At 47.2% G+C, this 18,832-nt stretch overlaps 2 protein-coding genes across 3 annotated transcripts; one reads left to right on the forward strand and one right to left on the reverse strand.

The window, feature by feature from the left end:
* The first annotated feature begins 2,474 nt into the window (after positions 1-2,474).
* LOC109750673 (phytyl ester synthase 1, chloroplastic-like) lies at positions 2,475-7,460 on the forward strand. Its single transcript, XM_020309629.3, has 13 exons — positions 2,475-2,790; positions 2,901-2,952; positions 3,059-3,114; positions 3,432-3,590; positions 3,695-3,799; positions 3,997-4,100; positions 4,407-4,528; positions 4,720-4,828; positions 4,921-5,051; positions 5,169-5,538; positions 6,629-6,742; positions 7,023-7,105; positions 7,181-7,460. Exons 1-13 carry the CDS (start codon positions 2,475-2,477, stop codon positions 7,458-7,460), a joined length of 2,001 nt encoding a protein of 666 aa, XP_020165218.1.
* Positions 7,461-7,484: 24 nt separating this feature from the next.
* LOC109750593 (uncharacterized) lies at positions 7,485-13,696 on the reverse strand. Of its 2 annotated transcripts, XM_073502564.1 has the most exons (18): positions 13,172-13,642; positions 12,825-13,082; positions 12,574-12,740; positions 12,295-12,472; positions 12,151-12,203; positions 11,859-12,002; positions 11,646-11,750; positions 11,189-11,314; positions 10,899-11,096; positions 10,414-10,520; positions 9,931-10,093; positions 9,581-9,646; positions 9,335-9,428; positions 9,080-9,192; positions 8,553-8,623; positions 8,185-8,377; positions 7,952-8,056; positions 7,485-7,861 (listed from the first exon to the last, which is right to left on the reverse strand). In XM_073502564.1, the coding sequence occupies exons 1-18, from the start codon at positions 13,560-13,562 to the stop codon at positions 7,649-7,651; spliced, it is 2,745 nt and encodes a 914-aa protein (XP_073358665.1). In that variant the 5' UTR covers positions 13,563-13,642; the 3' UTR covers positions 7,485-7,648. The 2 variants fall into 2 exon arrangements, with proteins under 2 accessions (XP_073358665.1, XP_020165143.2); XM_020309554.4 differs by having other exon boundaries at positions 7,485-8,056; positions 13,172-13,696.
* Positions 13,697-18,832: the final 5,136 nt, after the last annotated feature.

The following is an 18,832-nucleotide window of genomic DNA, read 5'->3' on the forward strand; positions in this document are numbered from 1 at the left end:
AGTATTTTAAAAAATGTTTGTGGTCATAAACTTTTGTTCATACTTTCACGAAATTTTCCATTTTTAATTTTTTTGTTCACCAATTCAAAAAATGTTCGCTGTTTGAATTTTTATTCAGAATATCACGAAATGTTCCATTTTTCAAATTTTTGTTCACAAATTCAAAAAAAATCACGGTTTCAAATTTGTTTGGAATTTCATAATTTGTTCACAAATTCAAAAAATGTTCGCGGTTACAATTTCTTTGGAATTTCATAATTTGTTCACACTGTTTCAAATTTGTTCGGAATTTCATAATTTGTTCACAAATTCAAAAAATTGTTCACGTTATCACAAAAACAATTTCTGACTTTTCAATTTTTTTGTTCACATATTCGAAAAATGTTCTTGTCTCTATTTTTCCATGAATTCAAAAAATGTGCGCACATTTTTAAAGAGACACATTCAAAGAAACTATACTTGAAAACAAATCAATACAACAAGTAATTTTGGGTTCACTGCAGTAATTGGTTCCTGTTCGCTACAGTGCACAAGTCAGGTTTAGTTCTTTAACACCTGTGCTAGTCTACTGTGTTGGCGACGTGTGCGCAGTCGCAAGCACTTGGTCGCAAGTTCGAATCCTCGTCGCGCCTGACTTTTCTTTTTGCCATTTTTTCGTCCCGCGGTGAAGCTTCATGGGCCGGCCCAGTCGAGCTGCCCCTGTGCGTCTGGCCACCAATTTGACACAAAGAGCGTCCAATAGAAGCTCTCGGAGATCCCATCCGCGCCGCCGGGCTATCTCCCCCGCGTCCTCCCCTCCGTCGCTGCCGGAGGAAGCCGCCGGGCGAAGCCCCGGCCGGCCGACGACGGCGGCGGAGGACCACTTCCCTCCCGTGTCCAGATCGGGTGAGGCAGGTCACCCATCGGCGCTGGGGCGCCTCTCCCAGATCTGGGTCGCGGCGGCGTGGTGGCGGGCGGAGGCGGCGGAGCTGCAGGCAACGTGGGAGTCCGGGTGGTGCGGGCCGCTGGGTGCGTCCGCGTGGTCACGGCGGCCATGGTTGCGGTGGCCGGTGGCTCGTCGATCTGGAGGCGGCGGAACGTGGCCGGTGGCGGCGGCGACGTTCGACCTGGATCCTGGGGCGGCGGCAGGTGAAGCTCGGGCTGCTCGCGGCGGCATAGCATGGGGCTGTCCCTGTCCAAGGCGAATCTGCACCGGCGATCTGGTGGCTTGGTCTCCGGATTGGTTCGGATCATAGACGGTGACGAGCGCGCAGGATCCCTCTAGACGGCCCTCACGGTTTGGAGAGGTGGGGTGGCAGCCCTCCTCCCAGGCTCCGGTGGTGGCACCCACAGGCAGTGGTCGGTGTGCCAAGGGCTCCCACGGTGGCAGTGCTATTGCGGATGGTCGCCGGATCTAAGCAGCTAGATCTGGGGCTTTGAAGGCGGTCAAGATGGTGCACAAGTTGTCGGCTGGATTACTTGGGACAGATCCGGGTGAAAACTTAGTCTTCGACCGGTGGCCGGAGCCGGTGATGGCGACGCCCTTGCATCGTTCCTTCTTGAACGCATCATCAAGGTGAAGCTCCCAGCTCCTCCCGATACCTCCGGGGGAAACCCTTGATCAATTGATCGGATGATGGCGGCGCTCTCGTGTCGTTCCCTCCTTGGGGGCGTCATTCTTGGAGGTGTGCATTGGGTCGAGGGACCATTGGACGGTTTTACTGTTTTACTGGTGGAGCGGCGTTTCTTGTTCGCATCGGCGATGTGGAGTCTCGGCGGCGTGGCGCGGCAGGGTCTCGGCAACGGATGTGTGATGATGGACACGCGTATGAAGGTGGCGCTGTCTGATGTCGTGGTGGCGTCGACTTCAGGCCTGACAATTGATGCGTCGGTACATGCTCTGAAGATGGCGGTGGCAGCCTCTGAGAGGGCGCCGAACTGGTGAGTGCCCCAGAGCAGGTGGCTTAGTTGGGGCCTCAAGTTTTAGATGTTAGGCATTGGTGCGAGGTCTGTTTGGTATTTGCCCCAAACTCTCGGCACCCCCTTCATCAGTTAGATAGGAGTAGCGACAGTTGTTGCGAAGATGGTGGCTTCAGACCTATTGATGTATTTCTTTGTAAGATCTTTGTGAATAATCAATAAAATGGCCGCATGCATATTCCAGATGCAGAGGCCGGGGGTCATCCTCCTTGTCTAAAAAAATACTAGTATTTAAAAAAAAAATCGGCAAAGTCCACCACGCTTCAGACTCCACCGGCCACCGCCGACAGCCGTTTCAGCGCAGAGCAGAGGGGGAAACCATGACCAATGTCTGGCGTGTGGCTCGGCGCCCTCTCGGAACGACGCCATGGCTGCACTCACGCTCTCCGGGCCTCGATAAGATTCAGTTATGTCCGTTGCGCATCGGATGCATGAGCCGCACGCATGGCTCATGCTTAAGTAGGAGGTCTCTCTTGAAACCATGGCCGGGATGTTCAAAAGAAAGCTTAGCGGCAATGGCGACTCTTTCTCTCTCCCTGGCACACCCGCAGGTCCGCGCCCTCTGGCGACAAGCAGGGCGGCCGCAGCGGTCGCGTGGCTCGTCCAGCCGCCGGTTCAGGCACGCACACGCCGCCGGGAGGGTGCAGGCCAGCTACAGGGGTCTTGAGCCGCTGTACGATGATGGGTACGGGACGGTCAAGGACCTGGGCCACTACTATCGGGCGATCGGGGAGCTGGTGGAGCACGACGGCGGGCCGCCCCGCTGGCTTTGCCCCGTCGACGCCGGCGAACCGGCGGTCGAGGATGCCCCGGTCATGCTGTATTTGCCAGGTGAACGAGTATTCATGTGCCGAAATGTTGTGCCTTCGACGGAATGCTAATTTCAGGTGTTGATTTGGGGTTACATACATACTCACATGCATACATATTAATCTTTGCAGGGATAGATGGAATGGGGATGGGGCTCTGCATGCACCACAAGGCTCTTGGAACGTGAGATGCCACGATCAGTTTACTTGGAAAAATATATGGCAAACCCGGAGTAGTGTGATCGTGATACTACTTCGGATACATTATGCATTTGTTCCTTCATTTGCAGGATATTTGAACTTAGATGCATGCACATTCCTCTTCGCGACCGCACGCCGTTCGAAGGTATGGGATATCTGCGTATTTAATTTGTTAGTTTCTCTCCCGAGCATTTTCCATCTCAAGTGAAATTCTGAGCTTATTTTAAGATTCAGAGTGAAAGACGTCCTTTTTGTTGGAAATGGAATATTTCATTTCTCTCGATGTCTGTATCATGAAGATGCACACAGCACACAAAGTCATTTTTTTAGAGACATGCCCTCAGGTTGACATGTGGCAAAAACAAAAGATCCCCAAAACGCGTTAAGCAGAGCTAACGCCGTATGTCCGGTTATTAAGTTCTAAAGATTAACTGTATGGTTTTAGCTCCTTTTATTTTTCAGAACTTGTCACAATGGTAGAAGATGTTGTGAGAGCAGAGCATTCCGCTTCTCCTACTAAGCCCATCTACATATTGGGGAATTCATTTGGAGGATGCATAGCTCTTGCAGTCGCCGCTCGCAATCCTGGCACTGATTTGGTACTGGTACTAGTTAATCCAGGTATGCAAGAAATTCTGATGGTGTGCCAGTGAACCTGCCTATTTATGAAAAATTTCTGATATACATATATTTTTTTGTTTCGTCTCTCTTTTCTTCTGGGGAAGCTACATCATTTGAGAGATCACGCATAAAAACACTTCTGTCGGTTTTCAGCCCGTTGTCGGACCGCGCCTGTATTGCAGCTGCAGCTCTACTGAATTACAACATCCGTAAGTACCTTGTCGGGTCCAACATAGAAAATTTGAAAAAGGAACAAGTGTAGGAATAGGCTAGAAATTAAGCAAAAACATTGATGCATTTATTGGACTGGAACTTGCCTGATATATACCACTATGCCATAAGTTTACATTTGTTCTCTAAGTTTTTTGCACTTGCTTCTTCTATTCTTCCTGCTCATTGAGACCAGACAATGAGGTGAACATGGCACTGAGTATGATGAAAAGTGGGAGGCATCCTTTTGAAGCACTCAGCAGATTGACAAGTAACATGTCATCTTCCCTGAAGCATTCGGTGTGTACCATCGACTTCTCTGCATCTTGTTTCTATGTATCTAATTTTATCCAGGCAATACACATTAAGGAATAAAATATGTCAGTAGATAGTTGGGTGCATCAACTGATGTAGAGGCCAAAGGTTATTCTACCTTTCGGGAAAAAAAATCAAATTTAAGGGAGAAAATGGTCTAGAAATATATTCAGTTTCCTGCTATCTTCTTTTCTCGTGTTTCTTTTGGTCTGTAAGATTAATGTGCGCACAAAATATGTGCCTTCAAATTTATTCATTTTTGAAGGAATATATGTGTGCCTTTAATTGCAGAAAATGCTGGACAAACTACCAAAAGACACACTAAAATGGAAGATTAAACTGATCAAACAGGCTGCATCATACGCTAATAGCCATATACAATCAGTTACAGCCGAGGTGCTACTGCTAACCAGGTTTGTGGCCTTATTAGGCACTCGGTGCTCTACTTCCAGTTTCATCCTTAGCTGCAGATTTTTGTCACATGATAAATTCTACTACTGCATGATTTAGCAGTATTTCTGGTTTGAATGCGTATTTTTTGTCAGATTTCGACCAATTGATTTACGGCATCATGACTGGAGATCTTTTGTATGCTTGCACTCAGCTGCGCCGATAGGTTACTTCCGAGCAAATCTGAAGCTAACAGGCTACAGAAGAAGTTACCCAAATGCAGAGTCTTCTTCTTTGAGAAGCATGGCCACAGCTTGCTGCTGGTGAGTTCTTTTTAAGCAGATTTGATCAGATTGCAGTATATCTTATGCACTGAAAGGAACATGTCAAAGGACAATGCTGATGAAAATTTCAGGAGCATGGTGTCCATGTCTCATCCATCATCAAGTGCTCTTCCCTCTACCGCCACTCGAGGCGCTACCACCGGGTTCACGACTACATACCGCCGTCGGCAACCGACATGAAGGAGGCCGACAAGATCAGCAGGTGGTGACCAAGATCACCACACCCAGCAGCAAATTCTTACATCCTTCATTCATACGTGCCGAATAATTAATCATGAATGTACTACTACCACTTACACACTGTAAATAATAATAACAGGGGCACGATGCTCAAGACGTGCCCGGCGATGTACTCGACGATGGAGGACGGCGCGGTGGTCCGGGGCCTGGCGGGGCTGCCGGAGGAGGGGCCGGTGCTGCTGGTGGGCAACCACATGCTGATGGGCACGGAGATCATCCCGCTCGGCGCGGAGCTGATGCGGCGGAGGAAGGTGGTCGTCCGCGGCGTCGCCCACCCGCTGCTGTTCCCGAGGAAGGCGAGGACGCGGTCGCAGGGGCACGACCTCTTCGACTTCCTCAACCTGTGGGGCGGCGTGCCCATGACCTACAGGTGCATGTACGAGCTGCTGGCCGCCGGCGAGTTCGTGCTGCTCTACCCTGGTGGCTATAGGGAGGCGCTCCACTGCAAGGTAGAGTACATGATTCCCCGCAAAAAAGGAGAGTAAATGTCGTCCCACCGGTCGCAGCACCCATCATTGCCGGTTGCGACATGAGGTCTCACGATGCCTGCCCCGTCGCAGCATCCATCATTGCCGGTTGCAACATGAGGTCTCATGATGTCCACCCAGTCGCTCACAGCACGTCGTCCCACCAATCGCAGCATCCGCCATTACCACTTGCAGCGTCTGTTGTCGTTGCTTGTAGCATGTCTCGCAACATCTGCCGTCGCTGTTCGCAGCATTTTGACCCACCGGTTGTAGCATCCAGCTGTGCCCCTCGTAGCACCACAGCTACGCTGATCTCACTCGTCTGAGACTTGGCTAAGTCCCAATGGACTAAGTTCTAGCCACACCCAATTTGTTAGTGGCTTGATTGGATCCAGGCCGCCCATAAGAGCATCTCCAAGAGGTTCCCGAAAAATCTCCCCCAATAAATGGCCATTGAGGCCCTCCCTATAATTTTATCGGGGTTTGCAAGTGTGGTGCATTCTCAGATCCCCAATAATCTATATTTCTCAATACTCAATCTGACATATAGGCCCCACGGTCAATGTGATTCTCTCTCACTCTCTCTGGTGTTGATGCGCTGATGTGACACTTATTGGGAGATGCCAAATTTCCCTAGATACTGGGGTTGTTGGGGTCGATTATTGGGACATCCCAATATTATATTTTTCTTTGGGGGGAGGGAGGGGGGGGGGGGGTGGGGGGGGGGGGGGAGTCTATTGGAGCACCTTTTTTGGGCCAATCTCCCCAAATACCATAATTTTATTAAGGAAAAGGGAGTCTCTTGGAGATGTTTGTAAGGTGCTCAAAGAAATGTTTAGAATTTTTTTTACTTGCATTGCTGCTTATCGGTAGGACGCAAGTGCTTAATTAGGCACCTGTATTGTATGTACAAATAAGCGCGGCTGCTTAAGCAAACACTGGTTTATCTTTAAAAACACATGTCTAGCATTTTGCACTGTAAATGGTTTTATACTCCGAACTTCTGGCAAGTGATTGAATAAATGTTATTATTGTGAACTTGCATGCATTTGAGCTTGTGGATGGATTGTAGGGCGAAGAGCACAGGCTTTTTTGGCCTGACCAGGCCGAGTTCGTCAGGATGGCGGCGCAGTTCGACGCCACAATTGTGCCATTTGGAGTCGTTGGAGAGGATGACCTCGTGAACGTAAGACATTGCCAGTTTCTTTCGACTCCCTCTCTTGCTTAATTTGCAAGTAAACATTACTCCCTCTGTAAAAAAATATAAGACCGTTTAGATCACTACTTTAGTGACCTAAAAGGTTTTATATTTCTTTCTAGAGGGAGTATTCATGAATCTGATCAACATTTCGAGAAACTGTTAAGAGATCCAGAATGCAACCGCATGCATTGCATCTCATGGCTGCCAACGCGTCCCTTAGTTGGCAGAGGCATCTTACATATGGTTATACATTCTGAAACTGCAGCTGCTCTGGACATTCGACGATATCAGGAGCGTGCCCTTCGGCAGGAAGCTGCTGCGGGGCTACAGCAACCATCTGAAGCTAAGGTTTATAACCAGCCAGGAACATTCGTTCTCTTCTCTCCATGAACTGAGGCTAAGGTTGGTTGGTTTCTGCTGCAGGGACACTCAGGAGGTGATCTTCCCCGGCGCAGTCCCAAAGATCCCCGGCCGGTTCTACTACCGGTTCGGGAAGCCGATCCCGACGAGGGGGCGGCAGGACGTGCTCACCGACCGGCGGGCCGCGACCGAGCTCTACTTCGATGTTAAATCGGAGGTGGAAGAAATCATCGCCTACCTGCTGGAGAAGAGGGAGGAGGACAGGTACAGGAGCATCCTGCCCAGGCTCCTCCACAGAGCTGTGAGGGGGTCCAAAACTGAAGTCCCGGCCTTCAACCCTTAACATACATAGCACTAGCAATGTTCATACTATCCCAGAATCCAGATCTTCATGAAGAAACTGGCTACAAAACACAAGTATGTTTGGTACTGATATATCATCTATGTACACCGTGTCACTCTGATACATTTGCAAGCTAGTGGTACTGTTCTTTTTTCGTGTACCTAGCCTGGTTGCTGCTCGCCTAAACCCTAGATCTGAGCTAGCGCGGGCCTCCGCGACGTCGGCACCGGCAGGTATTCCTCGGACAGGAGGACGGCAAAGCGGTGTGCGCCGATGGCGGTGGACACGGCCGAGACGACGAGCGCGCTCCAGCCCACCCTGACCATCAGCATTGGCTCCTCCCTTAGATCCTTGACAAACTTCGAGAATATGACCTTCAGCCTTCGGTCCCTCACGACCTCCTGTAGCGATGACACCACCGGTGAAATCGGTGCTTCTTTGGACAGTCCCGGGTCGTCACCCCTGTCCCTGAGTTGTTTAAGTGCAGTCACCTTGACCATCCACTGGCAGACGACGTCGGCGAGAGCCCGGCTCAGGAGGGCCCGGAAAATCGCCGCGTCTTTGGAGATCAGGTCCCGGGCAAGAGACTTGTGGTTCTGCACAACCAAACACAGAGTGAGCTCAAGATGCAGTTCAGTTTAGTTCAGGAAAGAACAGTCAGGAGAGCCAGCTGATTCAGGCTAAGAAGTGTCCGAAAATAGCAAAGGGTCGTTACGTTACGTACTGCTGTCATTATAAGCCTCCTTATCACAATGCTATCCCTTGATAATAAGAGCCTCAGGCAAAGGTTTGCAGTGTGCATCGCCCTTTCTGGTGTGGCGCGGTCGAGGGAAGATGCGTCACTGATCTCTGCAAGGTTTGAGACATCCAGGCCCTTTCTCTCGGGCAGGGCGCCAGTGTTTTGCCTGAAGTTACCCCTGCACATATGTGGAGAATGTTAGCAGGCACGTCGCATCTTGAGGAAAGCATACTATCTGTATGATTTTAAAGTGCCGAAAACTAAGCATCCTAATAGTAGGCTTCAGACCATTCAGAAAAGCAATTATGTTTCCTTGGTTTTTTGAGAAATAAAATCCAGAACTGGAAATCTACCTTGCTGATGCTAGCTTTAGAAACACTGCAATCTTTTGCCACTGGAACTCTTTCCTCCTGTTGAAAATCACCTGCGTCGCATATTGACTGGTGTCAGTAATATGGCAGATGCTTTTTGTTACGAAGAAGTGTGCGCCGTGGAACATTGAAACTGGACTAGTCTTACATATTGCTAGCGGATTTAAGAGGAACTAGGGAGCCCAGGGCTGGAGATAATAAGCCTCGGCCCTAGCAAATGCCGCTGCTTAAATGTGGGTCATGTTGCTAGTCGAAAGTAGTTGAGGTAAAGATTTTCTGTGAATCTTTTTAGAATAGAAAAAAGGGAAAAGATCACAAATATGAAAGTATATTGCTGGGTGGTGCCTGTTAGCTGGCAACTAGTCATGTTATAAAAGAGGAACCGGATGATAATATGTGTTTCAAAGACTAACCTTAGCTAAGACATCAGAACAGTGAAGCAATCAATTAGATAAACTTAATCACGCATGCCATTCTGGAAATTAACTGAGATAATTAAAAAGAAGTACCTGATGCAGGACCTTCCTAGTATCAAGTGAATTATCAGACAGAAGCTTCCTAACAACATATGGATATGCTGCCTGAAATGTTTTAAAAGTTCCGTCTTGTGCTATGGCAAGTCCTATCAATTACAAAAGAAGGGTATAAACAACCTATGAAGAAACAAATTGCAATCAAAACAAACTAATCCGGAGTAAACAACTCATTTATACATGTATTTATCGAACCAGTTCATTATCTTAACAACCGATGAACAAGCTAACCTTCCAAAGAGGCAATTGACCGCAGGACCAGCGTAAAATATGGTGGCATACGAAAGTGATATTTAAGTGCTATGGACCAAATTTTTCCAAGTACCTAAAAGATGTTTGCATCGGTTCAAGAACCACAGCAACAATGTGAAATGAATGTCATTAAGCAAAGTACTTGGTTTAAGATATAATACAGAAATGGAGATATCAGACCAACTGTATAAGGAACTGAATCTACAGAGAGAAAAGGCTACTCACCCTGCTAAACTTGATGTCTGGAATTCCACCTTCATAGGTTACCTCGCCCAATGTATCCTCTAAGTCCTAAACGGCAAAGACAATATTGTAAGAAATAATTATAAATAAAGAAAATAATCTAACGGGCAGTAAATCACAGCATGTAAATGTATTATGAGTTCATAACCCCTTCTCTTTATCCAAGTGGGTAATGGCAGAGGCAAGTAGATAATTGTGTGGACAACGAATCTGACAAATATTTTGGTGGGAAATCGTATACATATAAAAGTACACAATGATCCAAGGGTAGTAGCTTAAAATTAGTTGAGCCCACTGGTACACAAAAAACATATTCTTCTCAAACATATTACCATGGTCACTCGCCGTAGATTAGTTCTTGGTGGAACAACATCCATTTCAATCAGATCGTAAACAAGGGAAGCCCAATCTCCATTTACTATGTGCACAATGCTCGAAAGCATAGCTCGGCTATGTTTCTTCTCCATCTCGCAAAGCAAACCAAAATCCAGAAACCTAACATGTTTAAGAAGATGTTACCACAGCTCAACGAATAATTCACCGGGAAAACATTTGAAATATAATTGCACAGAGTGAACTAAACTGTGAGCCTTTATAGTTTGTACCATATGTGATAAACTACACAATAAAATGGCTGTGTGCATCAATCGATGCAGAGGCAGGGGGTACAACCTCCTTTTCGCAAAAAAAGTTTGTGCCATATGAATATATTGGTCTACTCATTTTTTTTAGCAAAAGAGGGGGAATATTGGTCTACTCATTACTGTAGCAGGTCATTTACTTTGTAGCATGCATCAGAAATAAACTGGACTTACCCAACACGACCATCAGGTGTATAACGCAAATTCCCAGGATGAGGATCAGCATGCAGCAAGCCAGTTTCAAGGAGCTGCACTAATGATGCCTCGACACCTTTATTGACCTTGTTATCGAAGTAAATAACAAAATGTTAAAATCATGACCAGTAAGCTCAAACCGGATCATGAAATGTGCAAATTGTTGGTAAACCATATATATACTACAGAATATCCTTCAGGTTTCAAGATATCTATTTTTAATTTGCGTTATTCTCAGACAAGTACAAGTTGGTAAAAAACTACCTGAGTCCTGAATTGCAACCTTTAATTGATAAAGAAGCACTCACTAAGTTATGAATGAACATAACATCATTTCCAAATATTTGCTACCAAGAACTACTCTGCTTGGTTGGTAACGAACTTATTTATGGCGCTCGTCTTATGTCAAATCGGACAAATAACTAAGGAATTTTTCTGAACAAACTACTACTAGTACTAAATACCAGGTCAAGAAGGCGGGCTTTTGCATCCAACTTCTGCTTCTCTGACAACTGAGCAATGCTACCAGAAATTCCTTTAGCCAGAGAAAGCAATTCCCTGGGGTTTTCACCAGCCACCCACTCCATAGTCAAAACCCTCTTCCTAGTAAGTTGTTTGAGAACCTTCGGAACCATGACAAATGAATATTTGGAGTGAGTGTCCTGCAAGAGGAGTGGAAATCATTAGCTAAAACTAAACCTAGAGAAGACATACATTAGCAAAGCATGGGTGGGGGACAAGACCAAAGAAGCACCAGGAATTTAGTAGCATTATCAGCTTCAATATTGTAGTCCAACTCATCAACAAATCCTTTACCCAACTCATCAGCATAGAGGGAAATGTTACTTCTTCGCTTTGCAACTTTCCTCACAAAAGAAAGCTGCAACAAATAGTAGGTAGTAAACAACTGAATAAACAAGGCATCACAAAAATGAGACTGCAATAATAGAAAATGCTGCAATTGTACAGTCAAAACAAAGAGCTAAAGGACGCGGAAAGAACAGGAAAGCTAAACATGATATAGGAAGAAATTATTTATGTGGTACTTCTCGTGTCCAGCCAGGTTCCAAAGTTACACTATCACTGTAGAGCAAAATATTTGGAGGATAGAAAAATAAAGCTTGTTCCGAAAAAGTGACTACTATTGACAGGCCAATACAAATAATAAATTGCACATAGCAAGTTGAGAGAAGTGTAGAAAAATTACAGACCCCAAGGCGTAGTATATAGATGTCCCTCAATACAGAAGGAAGAAGGTTCGGCCGCTGAACCTTTATGGCCACAAGAGCACCATCAAATGTACGCCCCTGATAAACCTGATGGAGATGGTACAACAATATAAATAAGAATATATCAGCAACTCCAAACAATCTTTCTCTAACACATTAGAAGCAGAGGGCAAAGATCTTGGATAAAAAAATTACCTGTCCAAAGGAAGCTGATGCAACAGGCTCATCAGAAATGTAACTGAAAACCTGCGAAACAGGCCGCTCAAATTCTCCCTCAATGATCTTCATTGCATCCTCTCTTGGGAAAGGAGGAACTCTCTCATGCAACTCGGCAAGTGCCTGAAATTGAGGTGCTAAGGCCAGTTTAATTTCTAGTGAAAGAATATGAGCACTACTTAACTGTGAAAGTGTGAAGCAAATGCTTGTTAAGAAGATGAAGCAATATGAATGTAAAATTTGGTAATATCCTGGAGTAGTTTTACCTAACCTCAGAAATCTCAGAGCCTAAGATATCAGGTCTTGTTGAGAGGGATTGTCCAACTGCATACATAAGATATGATAGCGTATTAGGAGTAACTCGAAGTGGATGACCACTACCATGGCTTAAAACTATCAAACATGGATACCAGACCTTTAATGAAAGTAGGTCCAAGGTCAAGAAATGTATCCTTGAGAAGCTGTCCAACCATGTATTGTGAAGCATCGAAACCTTCGTTGCTGACACTACTGCTGTGGGTAGCATCTGTGGTCAGACTGGCCTTTTTAAACATCTGCACCTTTGCCGCACCCACGAGGAATGCGAATAGTATCTACAGGGTAGATATGCGCATCGCATCAAACCATTATACAGATCAGCCGAAGCAAGTAAAAATCTAGGTAAAGGCAAAGATGGTGGCCAGTTGTAGCTTACTTGAACCGTGCGAAATACAAGGATATGAGGCCGTGATACGAAGTACTGTGCGAGCAGATCGGGATCGTAATGCTGGGGCAGAGGAGTGTTGAGAATGGCCAAGAAGTAATTGACATACAAGTTGAGGGCATCGGCGTCGGCCATCATCAGCTCCATACAAGACAGCCCTACCAAATTCATGGGAAAATAGTTTAACAGTGTGACCAGTGAAGCTTAATTGATGTATAATCCTGCAGTGTACACTGAGGAACCTGGTGGGTGGGGATGAGGAGGGAAGGCCGGGGGCTGAAGCGCCTGCTGCTGCTGCTGCTCTTTCTGCTCTCCATTGGGTTTGGGACCTTTGGGTTTAGGTTGTTTCTTGAAAACTGGTTTGAGCTCAGTAGATTGCTGCTGGGATTGAGGCTGCTGCTTGCTTCCGAGGAATCGGAGCACGAACTCCTGCTTCGAGGAATCGGCGTACACCTTGAGGGCTTGCAGATCGGCCATCACCAGCTCCACGCAAGACAACCCTGCCGAAAATTTGGCGGAAATGCCGTCAGAAACAAGGCAATGTGATGTGACCTTAACTTGGCATGCGCTCTCGCCGGCGGCGAGGAACCTGGAGGGTAGGCTGGGAACGCCGGGGCTTGGGGATGTGGTGGCGCCGCCGCCTCCTGCTGCTGCTGCTCCGCCGGCTTAGGTCTCGGCCGCTTCCGCTGCTGCTGCTTCTTCTCGAGGAAGCGGAGCCAGAGGGCGTCGCGGAGCGGGGCGCCGGCCGCGGCCTGGAGGAACTCGCCGTCGCGGCGGAGCACGCCGAGCACCTGGTCCAGGGCGCCGCCGCCCCCGCCTCCTCGGCCCCCGCTCCCGCCCGGCTGGTGCGGCAGGCTCTGCTTGCTCCTCCCCCACCACGACCGCTGCTGCCGCGGCGCCCACTTGTCGCCGTTGCCCCCTCCGCCGCCGCTCTTCGCGGCGCACACGGGCAGCACGGCGGGCCGCACCAGCGGCGACATCGCATCCGCTCCGGATTCCGGGAGGAGCAGGGAGGGGGGAGTGATGGTGGTGGGCACGGCGGCAAAAGTGTGCGAGAGGAGACCCAGTGGCCACGCGCCGCACACGTCATCGGCTCATCATCCACGTGGCCAGCGAACTGGCCGATCCACTTGGATACCATTCTTAGGCCAACTCCAACGGCGACCCCATCCTGTCCGGGTGCGTCTGTTTAAGGTAGAACGGACGAATAGCGCGACCCAACGCGCGGCCCCAAACAGACAAATGTCCGGATTTCGTCCGTTTTCGACCCATTCCCAGCCCAAACTTGTGCCGAGTTTGGGGTGAAACGGACATCGCGCGGATGAGCTCGACGCACGCCCTTGTTCCCCCGTGGCCTGCCTATCGGGGTCACTAGCAGTCCATTCACTTCCAACGCCTCCACCCGCTCTCCCCCGCCGCCGGCGCCGGCACTTTCTCCGGCCGCCTCCTCACTGCTCACCCCCCGGCCGTCCATACCAGAGCACGTCTCGACATGGCCGCCACCACGCCCGCGCTTTCGTAGGAGTTTTGGCCGTCACTTGGAGGAGATTTGGCCGTCGCCGTCGTATCCGGTGGCAGAGGGGATATGACCGTCGGCGACGTTTATGGACCACGGTGGCCACGGCAGCTCCCGACAAGTGCTCCAGAGCGGCTAGTAGTCGGCCGCCAACCACCCCTACTGCATCGAGGTGATCATCGCGGCCTCTTTGCCACCAAGACTGCAAGGTGTTTGACACTTTGCCCACAAATATATGGATAGTGGGATGAATTTTTCTTCCACCACTTCATTTATTCATCGGACGATTCGTCCTCGGATGATGAAGATCTTGTGGTGGCTGCACTGGTCGTTCACGACCACATTGAACGGCAGCTTCCTCGGTACAGGGCGTCACTCCCTGGCCGTGCTCCCAACCTGAACCACGACAGGGAGAGAGGTCACGCCCTGCTCTATGCCGATTACTTTGCAAACACCCCGCTCTTCAAGCCGGATAAATTTCGTCGCCGTTTTCGTATGGCAAGGCATGTGTTCAATCGTATCCGAGAGGGAGTGGTTGCTCATGCACATACTTCGAGTGCAAGACGGATGCCCTTGCAAGCTTGGATTCTCCTCTTACCAGAAATGCACCGCGGCCATCCGCATGCTTGCATATGGAATTTCAGGCGATCTGGCGGATGAGTATGTGCATATGAGTGAGTCCACATGTCTGCTGTCACTGTACAACTTTTGCAAGACCGTGGTGGCAATGTTTGGCCCTGAGTACTTGAGGCAGCCAAATGCCGCTGATACATAGAGATTGTTGGCGACCAACGCAGCTAGAGGCTTTCCAGGCATGCTTGGCAGTATAGATTGTATGCACTGGGAGTGGAAGAACTGTCCATTTGCTTGGCAGGGCCAGTATAAGGGGCATGCTAAAGCGTGCACTGTCATATTAGAAGCGGTGGCTTCGCAGGATCTTTGGATATGACATTCTTTCTTCGGCATGGCAGGTTCTCACAATGATATCAACGTGCTGCAACGTTCTCCAGTCTTCGCAAGGCTTGCAGAAGGCCACTCCCCACTTGTCAACTTTGAGATCAACGGCCACCAGTACAACAAGGGATACTACCTAGCTGATGGTATATATCCTTAGTGGTCAACTTTTGTGAAGACAATCTCGAACCCCCAAGGTGAGAAGAGAAAGAGATTTGCCCAAATGCAAGAGAGTGCTAGAAAGGATGTGGAACGTGCTTTTGGTGTGCTTCAATCCCGATGGGGTATCGTTCGAAACCCTGCGCTGACATGGGATGAAGGGAAGCTTTGGGAGGTGATGACTGCTTGTGTGATCATGCACAACATGATCGTCGAGGACGAGCGTGATGGTACAACATTTTCAACCAAGGATTTGATTTTCAAGATGAAAATGTTGAGCCCTTGCACCAAGAACCGGCCACGTTTGAACAGTTTGCCCAATTTCAACGTGAAATGCGTGATTGACGCACTTATTTGAAACTTCAAAATAATTTGGTTGAGCACATGTGGACTCACATTGGCAACAAATAGATGTATTGGTTCATCCAAGACAATTTTGATATGGTTGTAAAACTATATTATTAGAGACAATTTTGATTAGGTTGTAAAATTATTTTTATTTTTAGACAATTAATATTTGGACGTGCAAACTTGCTTTCAATAATGAAATATGAATATATGGGCATTTTTGCCGTGGAGGACAGGATGGGGCCAAAGGATGCGTCCGCATGCTGGGCGCACGGCCACCACATCCCAGGACAGGCCCGGACACGATCCCATTGCCCTACCCAAACGGATAGAATCCGGGTAAAACAGACGTCCGTTTAGGGTCGTGCGCTGGAGTTGGCCTTACACTTTCAAAATAAATAAATCAAAACCCCTTCCCATTAATTATTTAAAAGTTGGAAATGTTAGTTGGCGGACCCTCTTTCTGCCATCGGATTTTGTTGCACGAATCTTGGCACGCGAGGGAAGACATGCCAGACTTTCTAAAGAGTTCGTTGTGGCAAAAAGCTAGCGAACCATGGCCTCTCGAAAACCGCACCACCAAACTAATTGTTTATGTTCGTGAGCCTACATTCGGGGACATGGGATCGAATCCCAGCTGCCCCTTTTTCAAATTAACATGGCGGTTTTTATTTTGTTAAGAGGGCATCTTTTTCAGTTTTTGAACATGGCGTTTTTACTAAAAATTAACATGGAATTTTTTATTTTTTTAAGAGGATGTATGAGGTGTATTTGTTTTTCCCAAAGAAATTCAATGTAAGGTGTATTTTTTCTTTCAGTTTTTCATGCGTGTCCTTCCACCACCCAATACATGCCTTAGATAAAAAGTATTTACTCTGTTTCTTTTTACTTTGCATGTACAAAGTTTGACTAGCTTGTAGAAAAAGATATCAACATTCACACTATGAAATCAATGTTATTTAGTGCATGATGAAATTAATTTTCATAACATATAACTTTAGTATTGTAGATGTTGATATATTTTTCTATAAAGTTAGTCAAACATTGTAAAATTTGACTTTGACCAAATCTTATATGCACACTAGAAACGGAAGGAGTAACACGTAGTCCCAAATAGGAAGGTAGTAAAAACCGAATCTCTCTCCCTGATTGCATGCACTCACATTTCTCTCTCTCCACCCCACAAATTGATTTTAGGTGCAGCGAGAATCAGTTTACTTTTATTAGATTTTTGATTATTTAGTTGTCGCTAATTAAGCAATTAACTACCTAATTAGTTCAGGGTATTTTCATCCAAAATTCTCCTCAATTATGCGCCTTGATACCGTGACAAAAAAATACACCTTACATAAAGAAAAAAGATGGAGTACATGGCAATTTTACTAAAAAGACTAGAAGATGAAAGCGCGTGTTGCTGCGTCCGTTTAACTTGATGAATGGATGATAGAATTTTTTGTCAAAACCTGAATGCTGAAAATAATTGAGAAAATTTGGATTACATGTGGGCGAGAGTTGTTCAAAACTCCAGGTAAAGATTCACATAAGCTACAGAAATATCTGCATGGGAAAATTGACTAAGATTTTTAACAACATTATTTAGCATAGCATACAAATATCCGATGTAGTCATTGGACGCATGCCGACCAAGCTTTCAGAAGGTAAACTCTTTGCAGTTTTGAAACTATTGTTGTAATAATTGTACCAAGCATGGCTTTTATCTGTATTGACTAGAGCAATATTATCAAATCAAATGCCAGAAAATTAGGAGCAATCTTTTGAAATCACATCTGAAGAACTTCTAATAAAGAATGACATGGGAAGTGATTAATGAAAGATTACCCAAATCGGACCTAATAATTCAAGAATTAAGGAAACAAAATTAACATGAACATCATATTCAACTGCATGTAGCATTTCCCAGCAAGCTCTTGATAATGGAAAGTTTGTCTCAAGATACGTGTAGTATATCCCTTTTTAGTAAATAGTCCCTCCAAAGAAATATAAGAGCGTCTGGATCACTACGGGAGCGGCGATTCGGTGCTCAGGTCCAGCTGAACCTGATATCTTAGTCGTTGAATCATGCGTAGGATGCTGAAAACGGTCTTGTCGTGTCAGAGGCCGAGCGCTAGAAAATTAAATACAGGGAGTATACCGTGCTGTACAGTGTTGTACGATGGGCCCTTTCTGTAGGCAGGAGGTCTATTTTAAATCGCGCATTGGTCGATCCGTCAGGTGATAGTTCTGGGCCGTGGCACAGGACGGTGGCGTCGTGATGAGCCCGGTCGAGGGTATTCATTCTGATCGCCAACGAAAAAACGTGTGTCGGTGGGGTCGCCCACAGAAATTTGTCTCCCTCGACCGTGAGGACTCATTCCTCTTTGATGAAAATTCTCTTGAAGTTTTGGGTGAGGCGGCGAGTGACCCAACCGGCGGCCGCAGATGGAAACGAAAGGATTGGAGCATTTACTAGATCCGGTGGACAAGTGAGCTGTGGGTGTTGTTGGCCCAGTGATGTTCCTGCTTGCAGTATATGAACATGGCTGTCAATTTAATTTTTGTTTGCCGTTGGCGGCGGCGGTGCGTGGGCTGCTGGCAGGTTCCGGCCGAGGAGGTCGACGAGAACATAGCAGCCGCATTTGCTGCACCTGGCACTGGTCCCGCCTCATGGACTCCAAGTCCCAGCTCAAGATGATTCCAATGGCGGCTCCGGCTGTGTGCATGTGGTTGGTGCGGGGCTTCAGCCGCAGAGTGGAGAAGAAGTGCGGCATAGGAAGAAAGCGTCGCCCGCGTCGCCGATTAAATCCACGGTGAACCTTGCAGCAGCGAGGTGGACAAAGAGGTAAAAATGTTTCCTGTTCCATAGAAGTTGTTCTAAACCACTGAATCCATATACTAGATGCTCCACGCGATTAGTGAATAAGTTGTGTTCAGTTTCTTAACCAGAAAGAATCAGGCTACCTGATTTGCATTGGAATAATGACAGCGGCATTGGCGTGATTTCCAAAGACTTTGGTTCAGTTCAGTTTATTAATTACAAAGATCATGTTTGCAGGTTACGGCTGGGCAGAGTGCACCTCCAGACGGACTCCTTGCGCATCTCCGACGAAAACAGATGATAAGGAAATTCACTGATGAGCCAACAAAATGTGTAATCCAGCATGAGTTGTGGATTAGTTTTGAATCTGAAGTACTGCTGTAAGTGAGTGCCCGCTTAGGACGGCACAGAAATTTACCCGAGCCGTGATCTGAACTCTTGTCCAGTGCTGGCTGTTG

This window comes from Aegilops tauschii, chromosome 6 (genome assembly GCF_002575655.3).
Source record: "Aegilops tauschii subsp. strangulata cultivar AL8/78 chromosome 6, Aet v6.0, whole genome shotgun sequence".
Taxonomy (NCBI): domain Eukaryota; kingdom Viridiplantae; phylum Streptophyta; class Magnoliopsida; order Poales; family Poaceae; genus Aegilops; species Aegilops tauschii.